Source organism: Oryctolagus cuniculus, chromosome 16, assembly GCF_051225735.1.
Source record: "Oryctolagus cuniculus isolate XC-2025 breed Fujian yellow rabbit chromosome 16, ASM5122573v1, whole genome shotgun sequence".
Classification (NCBI taxonomy): Eukaryota; Metazoa; Chordata; class Mammalia; order Lagomorpha; family Leporidae; genus Oryctolagus; species Oryctolagus cuniculus.
The window spans coordinates 87538851-87551459 of NC_142882.1; the positions used below are offsets into that span (position 1 = coordinate 87538851).

At 37.9% G+C, this 12609-nt stretch overlaps 1 protein-coding gene across 2 annotated transcripts in view; it reads left to right on the plus strand.

Annotated features, from left to right (window-relative positions):
* The window catches only part of SEMA3A (semaphorin 3A), a 488303-nt gene that overhangs the window by 442586 nt on the left and 33108 nt on the right, over positions 1 to 12609 (plus strand). For both annotated transcript variants that reach the window (XM_051853017.3, XM_051853018.3), the window contains exons 10-14: positions 1168 to 1282; positions 1377 to 1446; positions 4614 to 4758; positions 7778 to 7997; positions 10833 to 10924. In XM_051853017.3, the coding sequence (XP_051708977.3) occupies positions 1168 to 1282; positions 1377 to 1446; positions 4614 to 4758; positions 7778 to 7997; positions 10833 to 10924 (642 nt within the window). The remainder of the gene's footprint in view (positions 1 to 1167; positions 1283 to 1376; positions 1447 to 4613; positions 4759 to 7777; positions 7998 to 10832; positions 10925 to 12609) is intronic.

The following is a 12609-nucleotide window of genomic DNA, read 5'->3' on the forward strand; positions in this document are numbered from 1 at the left end:
GTGAGTTTTATGTTTGTTTCATTTTTTGTAGTGAAGAGACACGTTCAAAATATTTTCTCTGGAATGAATTTCCTTATTAAACATGCAAATATTTTTTCAACATGCTATTTATAAAGTATAAATTGCTTTCAACACTTTAAGCTTATAAAATGTTTGATGCTTTTCAGTATAGATGATAAGGAATGTATGAATCATCCATTCAGTAAGTGCTCGTTGAATGCCTGCTGTATAAGTACTGGCTGTGAACAGGTGTGGGAATAATAGGTAGGAGAGAGAGACTCACACTAAAAAAACAAGAGTAGTAAGTGTTCACTAAAGTGAAGTGACTTCTTAAAAATTATTTTTAGCTGGCAAGTAGAAATTCTATATATGACAGCATTTCAAAAAGTTAATGGAAATGCATATTATTAAAGCACTGTGAACAATAATTGACTGCTTATAGTCCTTGTCTATACTCCTGAGGAACGGGGGTTGTTCTACTTACTCCTTGTTGAATTCTTTATTTAGTGGGAGGTTAAGCTTGTGATTATAAATTGGAAGGATGTCATTGCAAAAGTTAAAAGAAAAATAATAAAGAAGTTAGGAGAGAGGGTGTGAATGAGGGAAGGAGGGTCGTGTGGGAAGATCATTATGTTCTGAAAACTGTATATATGAAATACACGCAATTTGCTTCCTTTATAGAAATCTAAAAAAATTTAAAAGCACTATGTGTAGATTTCAAAGTTTTGTGTATCACAATAAATATTTTCCTTTGATGTATTGAATTATCCTTGCACTTATTATATACAACAAGATGATTGGAAATATTATTGTGAGATGGCAAAGTTGAGTAAATTAATATATTTACTACCTCATATGCTGAAAATTTGCTTTTTGATGTTAACCTACATTTATTGTGAATAATTCCTTGAATAAGAGCTGAGCCAATGTGACCAACAATATAATAAATCATAGTTACTTCTATCCAGTCATTCAACATGGCTGTGGGACTTTTGGAAAATGAGAAATTGGGGATTTCTATAGTTGTAAATAAACCTTTCTTTTGTTTCCAAAAAAGGGTGGGGGGGAATGAGAAATGGTATCTGGATCCATCCCGAGGGAGAGAGAAAAGAGACGTATCTGGAATATCTGCGTGCTCAGGGCTTACACTGGCTTTCTCTCTTCCAGAACGACTTTGGGGGACATAGGAGCCTGGTGAACAAGTGGACGACCTTCCTCAAAGCCAGGCTCATCTGCTCAGTGCCAGGGCCCAACGGCATCGACACTCACTTTGATGAACTGCGTAAGTAGCTGGCGGGTCTGCTACACAGCACATTTGCTGAGACTTTGTCATAAGCACGAAAAATGCAACTTTCCCCAATTTTGTTTTCTAACAGAGGATGTGTTCCTAATGAACTCTAAAGACCCTAAGAATCCCATTGTCTATGGCGTGTTTACAACTTCCAGGTAATGGACTTTTGATCTAGAAACCCCATGTGCTTTCTGTGCCTTGACGTGTCTGGAATCCGTGAATGCATATTCCTGAAAGATCAAGGTTCATTTGACCTTGGAGCTTTAGTCTATTCTAGTGCGACTGAAGTGAGTTGTGACCTAAGAAGTTATTGTGTTTAAGAATAAATTTTAACAGAAATGTCCTCACTCTATATAGAATCACAGCCTTGAAAAATTTGTCATACCCTACGTAGAGCTTTGTCTTAAAACATTTCAATGAAATGTACAATATTATACTCGTGAAAATGGAAACGTGAATTTCAGTGAGAGTGCATAATGCTACAAGCCAGAATGAGGAAACTGAATTTAGAAGCTGTTATGTATGTAACTAAAACAATTCTCCTTCTGTTCTGTCTCTGGGTCCCTCGGATCAGTGGGGCCTAGAAATCCACAGAAAGTTATCTCCTGAGCAAACGGAGAGGCTCTGGGGAGAAAGTGCACGTAGGAAAGCCAGTGCAGCCATGGCCTCCCACTCCCGCTCCACACACGGCCTCTGCTGCTCTTTCCCGCACAGGCCTCTGGAATTCAAGTAGGAATTTACAGGTTTAGGGAAAGCTGATTGTTCACAAATGAAATACTAAATTATTTTCGGGAAAAAAAATAGTGAATTACTTTTAGCTACTTTACAAAGTCATTAACCATCCAGTAAGCTTAAAGTATAAACATTGTAAAGCTTCTTAAATCAGTAAACACATTCTCTTTTTTTTCATCTAATTGCTTATTTTTAATTCAGACTCCACTTAGATCTTTACTGGCTGCCTTGTAATCAAGATTTTTGAAATAACCATTCTAAAACCTACATCAAAAACCCTTGAGCACTAACTGCTCACTGAGGATAAGCCTGTTTTTTTTGTTTTTGTTTTTTTGTTGTTGTTTTTTGTTTTTTTGTTTTTTTTTTTTTAAACAGGCAGAGTTAGTGAGAGAGAGCCAGAGAGAAAGGTCTTCCTTCCGTTGGTTCACCCCCCAAATGGCCGCCACGGCTGGCGCTGCGCCGATCCGAAGGCAGGAGCCAGGTGCTTCCTCCTGGTCTCCCATGCGGGTGCAGGGCCCAAGCACTTGGGCCATCCTCCACTGCCTTCCCGGGCCACAGCAGAGAGCTGGACTGGAAGAGGAGCAACCGGGACAGAACCAGCGCCCCGACTGGGACTAGAACCCAGGATGCCGGCACTGCAGGCAGAGGATTAGCCTAGTGAGCTGCAGAGCTGGCCAAAGCCTGTGTTCTTTGATGCACAATGTTGCACTTATCCTTACGTTCAGTGTAGAGTTCACATTACCTGAATTTGTTGACAGGAACACACACACACTTTTGCATACTATGTGAATAAGGATACAAATTGACAAACAGACAAAATGTTTTAAAAAATCATTTAAAATACAAAATGAGAAAGAGAACCACAAAGTGACCATGGTAGCATAAAGGGAAAGATTAACTGCAAAGCCCAACCCTACATTATTCTGTAAATATTAAGTCATAACAAATTACTTGGACATTTTACTTTAGTTAAAAATTAACATATGCAAATTAAGACATATTACCAAAACTGTATGCAATTTCCCATGCATGAATATTTTCCCCTTTGATATAAAAATAAAGAGAATACCAAAGAAAATAATGGAGGAGGCTTAAATTAAACACTCATCGATTCCTTCTGCTGCCTCTGTCCTCAGCCCAGTGGGTCTCGGGCTGGAGCGTACCTGCGAGTGACCAGAGGCCACGTTAACATTCAAATGGCTGGACCCTGCCCCAGAGTCTCTGGTTCAACAAGAACGGGACAGGGCCTGGAAATCTGTCTTTGTGTCGAGTCACTGCCCATGTCGTTGGTCTGTGAACTCCACGTTGGCTGTCCCTGGCTGAAGGTCATTGCACCTCTCCACTCCGCCGAGTGGATGTTTGCATGCGAGATCTTCAGAGGGCTCATGAAAATGAGTATGATGAAAACCACAGCCATGGCTTTCAACATTTCTAACACCAAAACAAGCTTACGTTTTCATTGTCCACGTATTCTTCAGTAGTTTAGTGTGAGGTTAACAGCTATAAATCACGTTCATGCAGGTTTTCCCTGATGACTGTTAGCTGTTCCATCAGTAGAGAAGCAAAATGAGTAACATTGGCAAAGAGAAGCTTCGTGTAAACTCTGCATGACAAGCTGTGGTGCACCAGATCTGGGCTAACTTGCTATTGATTCTCCTATGAAAACATTATTGCATTCCCTGCATGTTTGTTAAGGTCCATGTGCACTATCTAATGGATGTAGCCGCGGAGAAGTTAGGCCTGGGCCCTTCCCTCATGGAGTCTGCAGTCTCCCGGTGCCTGTCGGTAGCAGTTTCCCGTGATAAGCTGCCAGCAGCTCATGTTTTCCTTCTGGTCTGATTTATATGTAATTGTCTATGGGAAGAAAAATGGTTAAAAGATAAGCATCCCCTATTTAAGTCTGCACAACTATTTAACATCTTTTTATAAATATGCTCCTCAAAAGTGTAGTGTGTATAAGTAGAATAAAATGGAAAATTGTGCTAGCTCAGTGGCACACTTCCAGTTTATTTCAATTACTTAAAGTGCTAGAAATAATTGCAGTAATTCTGCACTTGCACTGAGCGTAATAGCTACTAACTTAAAACTGTTTTCTGTGATGGAAAGAGATGATTTTAAGTGCCTTGATGAAAATCAAACTCTGTTACTTCATCTAACACGTTTGGTGTTTTGGGAGTTAGAGATAATAGAAGCTGACACATTGCTTGACATTCATGATTGGCTGCACCTGTTTCAGCTTATCCTGTGAATTCTTAAACATTGTTGCTTGTTCAAAAGTTTTATGGCTACAATGATGTTTGCTGCTTAAACAAAGTTTATATTTTGATATTAAAGTGAAACACTCATTTGTAGAAGATCATTAACAGTCTGTGATATGAATGAACAGATTCTGTGCGTTCTAAGGGTGGTTTCTTCCATGACCTCTATTTTTGAGAAATCATCATTTGTTCTCACATATATATTGTTAAAATCTGTATGATTTGTAAAGCACCAAAAAGCCTTGCGGAGTGTTGGAAATGATTCTCTGACCGTTAAGCTCCCGAGCCGTTGTCTAAAGGAACGCCTGTTTTGTCCTCCGCCTCTTCTTCAGTAACATCTTCAGAGGCTCCGCCGTGTGTATGTACAGCATGAGTGATGTGCGCAGAGTCTTCCTCGGTCCCTACGCTCACAGGGACGGCCCCAACTACCAGTGGGTGCCTTTCCAAGGAAGAGTCCCCTATCCAAGGCCGGGAACGGTAAGTGGCTGAGGTGTTCATGTCTTTCTGTCAAAGCTAAATTTTTAAAAATATAGCTATAAACATAGTAAATCAAGACAATGAAGAACCAAGATTCCGAGAGTATCAGTGAAAATAAAAGCAGGGTTCTCTGCTATTCCCTGGAACTTCACAGATCCCAGCGTTTCAGTTAAGTGCTTCCGTTTTCTCATACCATGACTTTTCAGAAATGGAGACTTGTGGGTGCAAACTGCTGAAATCTTCTCTTCACTTAGTATATACTAAATTGATCTTCTGTATATAAAGAGAATTGAAAATGAACCTTGATGTGAATGGAATGGGAGAGGGAGCGGGAGATGGGAGGGTTGTGGGTAGGAGGGAAGTTAAAGGGGGGAAAAGCCATTGTAATCCATAAACTGTACTTTGGAAATTTATATTTATTAAATAAAAGTTAAAAAAGCAAAAAAAAGAAATGAAGACTGAGTGGATGGCCTTCGTTCTTTCTTTCTGAATGGGATGTGGTGGAAATGGCTTTCAGAGACAGCGGAAACAGAGTCCAGCTGGACTTAGTCCCTCTCTTGACAGCTCATTTTGTACATTAAGTGGGAGGGAAAAAATTAAAATTAAAATTTTTAATAATTAAAATATTATCATTAAAGTAGATGAAGAATATACTGGAGAATCAACTTCAGAACCTGTGTACCTTCAAGCTAAGAACAAAAAGTTGGGCAGACTTTTTTTCCAGATTTTTAAGTAAACAATTTTATTTTTAAAAACTCACATTTGAAATGTAGCCATTGGTTTAATTTCACTTCAGTATTTTTTTATTCTGTTGAGTTCAAGCAAATTATTCTAGTTTTTCTAACTATTTCATTAGAGGACACTTTGAGTATTCTTGTTGCTGTACTGCTCAGTCCATTTTTGAAAACATTAAATACTTTGTATTTTACAAATATTAATCTTAGCTGATGAATCTTGTATCAAAAAAAAACAAAATAAACTTTCAGAAAAATAAATAAGACTCAATTATCTTTTTGATTATAGCAAGTCAAAAGGATTTTATAAAAGAAACAATACATTTACCCTATATCTTAATGGTAAACTGTTTTTCATGGTTGGTAGACAGTTTTATATCCCTGTGGCTCATTAATGCCAGGATGTTCTAAATATAAACTAACCCTTTGCGGGTTCATGTCAACAAACCTGATGAAATCAATCCCTAGATACTGTGCTACTATTCTGAGCTACAAAAATACATGACGTTTTTTATCTGAATGTGTAAATAACCTCAAAAACTCATTCTTGTTCCCATTTCGCAGGTGAGAACTCTGAGGGGTTAAGTAACAGAACCAGGGTTCAGTCTGGGTGGTTTAGTTCTACAGCCTGTGTTCTCGTCCACTATTATACCATAGGAAGCTAAGTCAGCAGGGAGCACCAGGGTCGGAGACAGGAGGCTGGAAGCAGTGTCTGACCTAGGAGTTGGAGAAGACACCTCGCTCTGGGAATCAACTTCACTCACCTGAGTGTGTTAATCCCAAAGGGCCCAGCTGAGCATCGCATGCCTTCAGACAGGGCTGGGGAAACCATGATAAGGAAACTGCAAACATTGTGTTGGTACAACAACCTTTTCTTTACTTTCAAGGAAAGGTCTATGATATAGGTATTATTAGCCAGAAAGTAAAAGGACAGCCAGGCTAGAGAACAAGACAAAAATTATAAGACAAAAACTGAAAATAAATCTCATACTTCCATTTTCAACCAGGCATTTCTAAATTTTTGCAGACTATTTTTCATGGTTGTAGAGAAGCACAGGAATAATTTTACATGTCATGAAAATGTTTTATACTCTCTGCTAGGCTTTTAAATAGATATTTGAAATTCTATAAGTAACTGACTTTATAATTTACTTAATAAAAACAAAAAGAAAATTCTTAAGCCCTTTTGTGCATGCATGTATATGTATAAACAATATATATAATATATATATTATATGTATATATATATAATATATATATACATGTATATAATCCTGCCATTTCAAAACAGGTTTATTTATTTCACCTCTCATGAATTATTAATAATTTTTTTCAAGGTAACAACAAAGACAATTGATTTCTCATTCTAAACTTCTTGTAAGATCAGGAACCTTTCTTAATTACATTTTGTCTCCCAAGCCTTATATTAAATGGCAGAAATTAAGCATAAGATGAAAAGCAAGAGATTGCAGATCTTGTACTCTATGAAGGCTTGTCCTGCATAATTAAATGCACGGAAAAGAGATGCAGTGAAGTCTCAATCTCTCCTCCCTGCTGTATTGCCATAGGTGGCATGTTTGTACGCGGTGTGACCATGCGCGTACACAAATGGCACCCTTCTGGCCTGGTCAGGATGGCCATGCTTATGGGTCAGCTTCTGTGCTATGGAGGTGGCTAAACTCTTTGAACAAAAACCTGTCCTTATCTTTAAAAACTGGTCCTTTATTTCTTAAAGTCATTGGCGCTCCTTTTGCAGGGTTGGGTTAGAAATAAAGCAATCTAGAATAGTGTCTTTTAGTTTGAAAGGAGCACTTGTTTTAGCATGATGCCATAGTAAAAAAATTAACATGTCCGAGAAAATCATGCCCTGTGTTTCTCTAACCTAATGATTAATTACCTTCACTTGTAGCATGTTCTGTTCTTTATGTCAAATACTTCATCTATCACAGGAACAAAACTATGGTAGAAACACTAATAGAAGCTTCAGACTTCTCCTGTACTTTGAATTCATTATATATATATATATATATTTATAACTTTGGATAAGAAATTATAATAAATCCCACTGAGAAGTGATACATTTAGGAAATACACACTGTCTATCACAACTAATAATTTAAGTAAGCAATAACTGAAAATAACTTGTATTTTTAGTTTATTAGTTACCTAACTTTAAAAATAATCACATTATGTCCTTAGACTATTGAAATCATGTATTATTATGTCACTTATAATCCTAGACATTGCATTTTAATCAAAACATGTCATCCTCTTTCTGCAAACAGTGTCCCAGTAAAACGTTTGGTGGGTTCGAGTCTACAAAGGACCTCCCTGATGACGTGATCACCTTTGCTAGAAGTCATCCGGCCATGTACAATCCAGTGTTTCCTATTAATAACCGCCCGATAATGGTCAAAACCGACGTGAATTACCAGTTCACACAGATTGTAGTAGACCGGGTGGACGCAGAAGATGGCCAGTACGATGTCATGTTTATTGGAACAGGTATACTTTGGAACTTCAGCTGTGAATTTTCTTGAAGGGCGCTGTGTTTAACTGATTCAGTATGCAAAGAACCAAAGGAGTTGTTACAGTGGCTTGCAAAGTATGGGTCGCCTGTAATGAATGGATAAAAACCCTGAGTACTCTCCTCCTACCAATGCGTTATATATTTAGACAAGTTGAGACATATTGATTGAAAATAAATTTCCTTTTCAATGAAGAGCTGATAAATGTAATCAGGTAAATGTAATGATTGCATGAATAATCAATGTTCAGACTTGAATTGTGACTCTCTTCTGCCAGTGATTTGTTTAGAACAAAGACGGAAATTCTCAAGATGTTCAATAATGGTTCCAGAGTAAATTCATGCAAAATTATCTGAACTTTAAAATTATCAAAGGGCAAAAACCTTCCAGTCAATAAATATTGACAACAAAATTTGTTCAGTGTTTCTGGCATACAACGAGAAGGGGATAAAAGAAAAGTAACTCTTCAGAAAAACAGCAAAACCGATCCAATAGAAACCACCAGATTTATTTCTATAGCAAATTAATAATATTTTACAAATTCCATGAATAGGAACAAATTTTTCGCAGGTATATTTTCAAAGTGATATTTTATTTGTCCCCTACCCTTTTTTAATAGTAATACTGTTTTTCAGAGTACCAGTTACAAATCTGAAACTTGCTACTTAGGGTCAAATTCCAAGGTAATAAATTCCTAGTCTCCATTAACGTTGTTAAGTGACATAAATCAGTGGGAAAGAGAATGAGTGCTCCACTGAAACCTTGTATAATAACATTTATTTTCCCTTGGTGAGAAACAGAAAAAAAAATGCATTAACTATGGGGAGAAACAGGGGGAAAAATCACATTAACTACCCAGAATTGCAACTGTGCAGTAAGTGCCTCGAGGCCGTAGAGTTTTATAACAAAATTGTCAAATCCTTATGTTATCAGGTGTAATAGTTTCAGGTTCTGAACAATATGTTAGAGTCTCTTTTAGGGGAAGAAAGTCTCTCTATCAAATCAAAGAATCCCGTTGAGATACAGGGTTCCATAAAAGTCAATGTATTGCAAGTATCAACTTCTGGTTATAAATATCTTTAGAAAATGTAATAGGATTTCCTTTCAATAAATATTGGTTTATTATTTAATGTCAAATTATAACTGAATCTCTCTGCAGAATAATTAAGTTTGCTCAATAATACCGCACTTGCCTTTTTCTTCACCTCTGCCTTCAACTTGTTGAGAAGTTCTTCTCTCACTGTCAAAGCAACAAAGCTTGCTTCCGGGTGGTTAACCAAAGAAACCCAATCATGAGCTTTTAACTCCTCTCCAACACAAGCTGTCTTTTGAGGCACCAACCTCATGAGCATGTTGAATGTTGGAAGATGCGAATGGCTGTAGGTCGGTACAGACCAGGGTCATCTGTCAGCAAAGGAAATTGATTACAGTAATTTTATCCTTTAACTAAGTTGCACATCATAGTATATTGATCCGAGTTGAGTAATCTGATTCAATTTGTGTGAAATTGTTTGAAATACTACGCGGTCAAGCTTGATCTGGAACAGAGATAAAGTTGTGTTTGGGTATTGGAGACCCGATCGGAGGCCCTGAGCAGATTAACCTAATTTACCTTTCATCTCTGCGTGTTATGAGTAGCCCAAGGTCCTGTAAACATAGAAGGATCCTCTTAAAAGAGGACTCCTTTTTTTTTTTTTTGAACTTTACAAGGGATAAACCAGCAACCTTTCTTGATCTTCCAGCACACAATCATGTCAGTGCCTGAAAATGGTTATCAATGGCATTGAATTATTGAACTATTTTTCTCATGTATCTTATTCTTTATTGGTAAGCTTGTCTTCACAAATAATTAGTCTGTTAAACTGGATTAAGAGGAACCAACTGAAGCTAAGTAGAATTGATTGAGTTTAATCAAAAATGGAATGCAGAAGAGTAAGATTTTTAAATTTACCAAGGCTGTGTTCTTTCAAACAAGGAATAAGAACCCACCTGGGACACTGGAGTTTGAACAGCTTTCTAAGCCACCTCAGGGTAAAGGCTGTTCTAACAGTGAAAAGCAGGGGGGAATAGGATTTGAAATCTCTATAAAGAGTACTTCTCACGGTCTTGACCATTCATACTTCTCATTGCTGAGTTGAATGCTCTCAGGTTGATTAACCAATGGGCACTTTATGGAAAAACTACTGTAATAGGTAATTGTCAGTGTTTATTGGGAGGGATCAGGTTATTGTCGTTCATCACCCAGTGGTCATTGAACTGTCCCCCGCGGGCCCCTTGCTGCTGAAGGCCCACAGGTGACTGGAGGAGGGCGCCCCTGCCCGACTCCCCCTGGGGCTGGACAGCATTCCTTGCATTTTGCATCCATTTAGTCTTCCTGGCCTGCCTGATTTCATAACAGAACTGGGAAAGCCTGCCAGGTCAAGCTGATAGTATGTTGAAGTTTTCCCCTGAGACAGCTGAGGTGAAGGACTTTTTTAAAAACAGCAATAAAAATAATTGATCCAAACTAGCCAAATCATTGTAGTGATTCTGCAAGTTTTAAAAAAAAATTACTACTTCAGGATAAAATCTTCTTCAAAATTCATATGTTTTTTTAAATTCAATGTTTTATATTTGCAGACTTTATCTTTAAAGTTTGTCTAACTGCAAGAATGTATGTTAGAATTTATATTTTGCCAGTATTTGGACAAAACACACCAAAGGAAAACTGAAATCAAAATGTTCTTTTTTGGAAAAAATGCTGATTCTATTCATTAACACTGAATTCTGTTCGGTTCTGTTTAAGCTGTGGTCTTCTCTTTTTCTTTCTAAGATGTTGGGACTGTACTGAAAGTAGTGTCAATTCCTAAAGAGACCTGGCATGATTTAGAAGAAGTTCTGCTGGAAGAAATGACAGTTTTTCGGGTGAGTGCTGGTTAATTTCAAATGTCAACAGGTTGGGTAGTACGTCTTTCTCCCAGGACAGCTGCACACTGAACTTGGTATGGACAAGTAGTGTAGCATACCCTTCTAATTAGCTTGTCAATTAGAAAGCCAGACACTAGTCAAAATAAACCTTGAAACTTTCAATGCTAGTTAAGCCTAAAGATGTAAAGAAATATATTCCTGGCTCATATTTTGTTTTCTCAATGATAAAATAAATATGATTTACATTTTATATTATTTATGTAAGTTACCTCACTGAGTAGACTCCTCCCTGCTCCTAAAAATCTTTTACATTTTACCGTATAGCCGTGTTGCTATGTAACTTCCATGAAAATATTCTGGGAAACACATTCAGAATAACAGAGCGATGAAGGCCTTTCAATCACCCAATCATTTTATAACTTATTCATTAATTTTTTATCCTATATTCTTAAGGAAATCGTTTGTTAAAAGTTTCAGGTTTCCCTATTGCCAGTAGCAAATTTTTACAGATTCCTGGCCTACAAAAGGTAGAAGCATACAGCTGTTTGTCCCTTTGTCTTGAGGCATAGATGGCCCAGGTGTGTTTCTGGAGAGTTAGAGGGGATGGGGGTAGGTGAGGGAAAAGTAGGGATCTGAGGTATTGTAACACATCCACTATGCCCACTGCACCTGTGGGAGGCTGGCTTAACAGGAATGGTCTCAACTGTAGCACGCCTTGACATAAACTATTTATGAGATATGACAGGAAGTCAGATATCTATAAAAGATATGATTTTAATTTTTTGATACAAGAATAGAGCAAAGATACATCGAGACATTTATACCACAAAATGAACTTGAATTAGAAGTGCACGAACAGAAAAATGAGAAAACACTGGAGCTAATCTCACAACTTCAAGTGATTTCATGTAGCCTACACATGTCTCAGTTTATCTGCAAAATGAAGAACAGGATTAAAGTTTTCAGTTGAGTCACTATTTAATGGGAAGCAAAGGCTTCCCAAAACTCTCTCAGCCCCGTATGTCTGGCCCAGAATAGGCAAGCTCCTAATGTGTGGCTATCCAGGTGGAATGATGATGAGCCCTGAAACGTGCCACTGGTAGGTTGTGACCCAGACACACAGACCGCTGGTAATAACCAGCTCCACTGTGTTCTAGCACAGAGTGGACAGCCCTGTCCAGAACACTTGGCGCTTCCTTCTGAGTGTCCCCTTTCAGAAAACACTGAGAATGCCACCTCCATCACATCGGATGGAGGCACTGGAGACGCCAGCTGCAGAGCACCAAGGATAATCACAGGCGTGTGATTGCTAATGTGATTTTACTGCTTCAGTTCAGCTGTGTTCCAATAGCCTTTTCTACCAAGTCTTGGTTTGAGTCTTTCAAATAAAAAAAAATCATCATTATTCTATCCCAGCTTTTCAGGTCTGGCACTAGGCCTTATTTTCTTTGTGTCTGGTATGGAGTGTTCACTAATTCCTATCATTTACCAAGCCCCATAAATTACCTTGGTGAACAAATACATTGATACTTTATTCTACAAATTAAAGAAACACAATTATCCAAATGGACTGTGCTAGCCACTATAGGGCCCATTTAGATTTAGCAAACAAATTACGGGCGCTGAGCGGTCGGTGTATAAATTGCCGTCTTGTGTTCATTGTTGGGCCTCCAGAGCCCAAG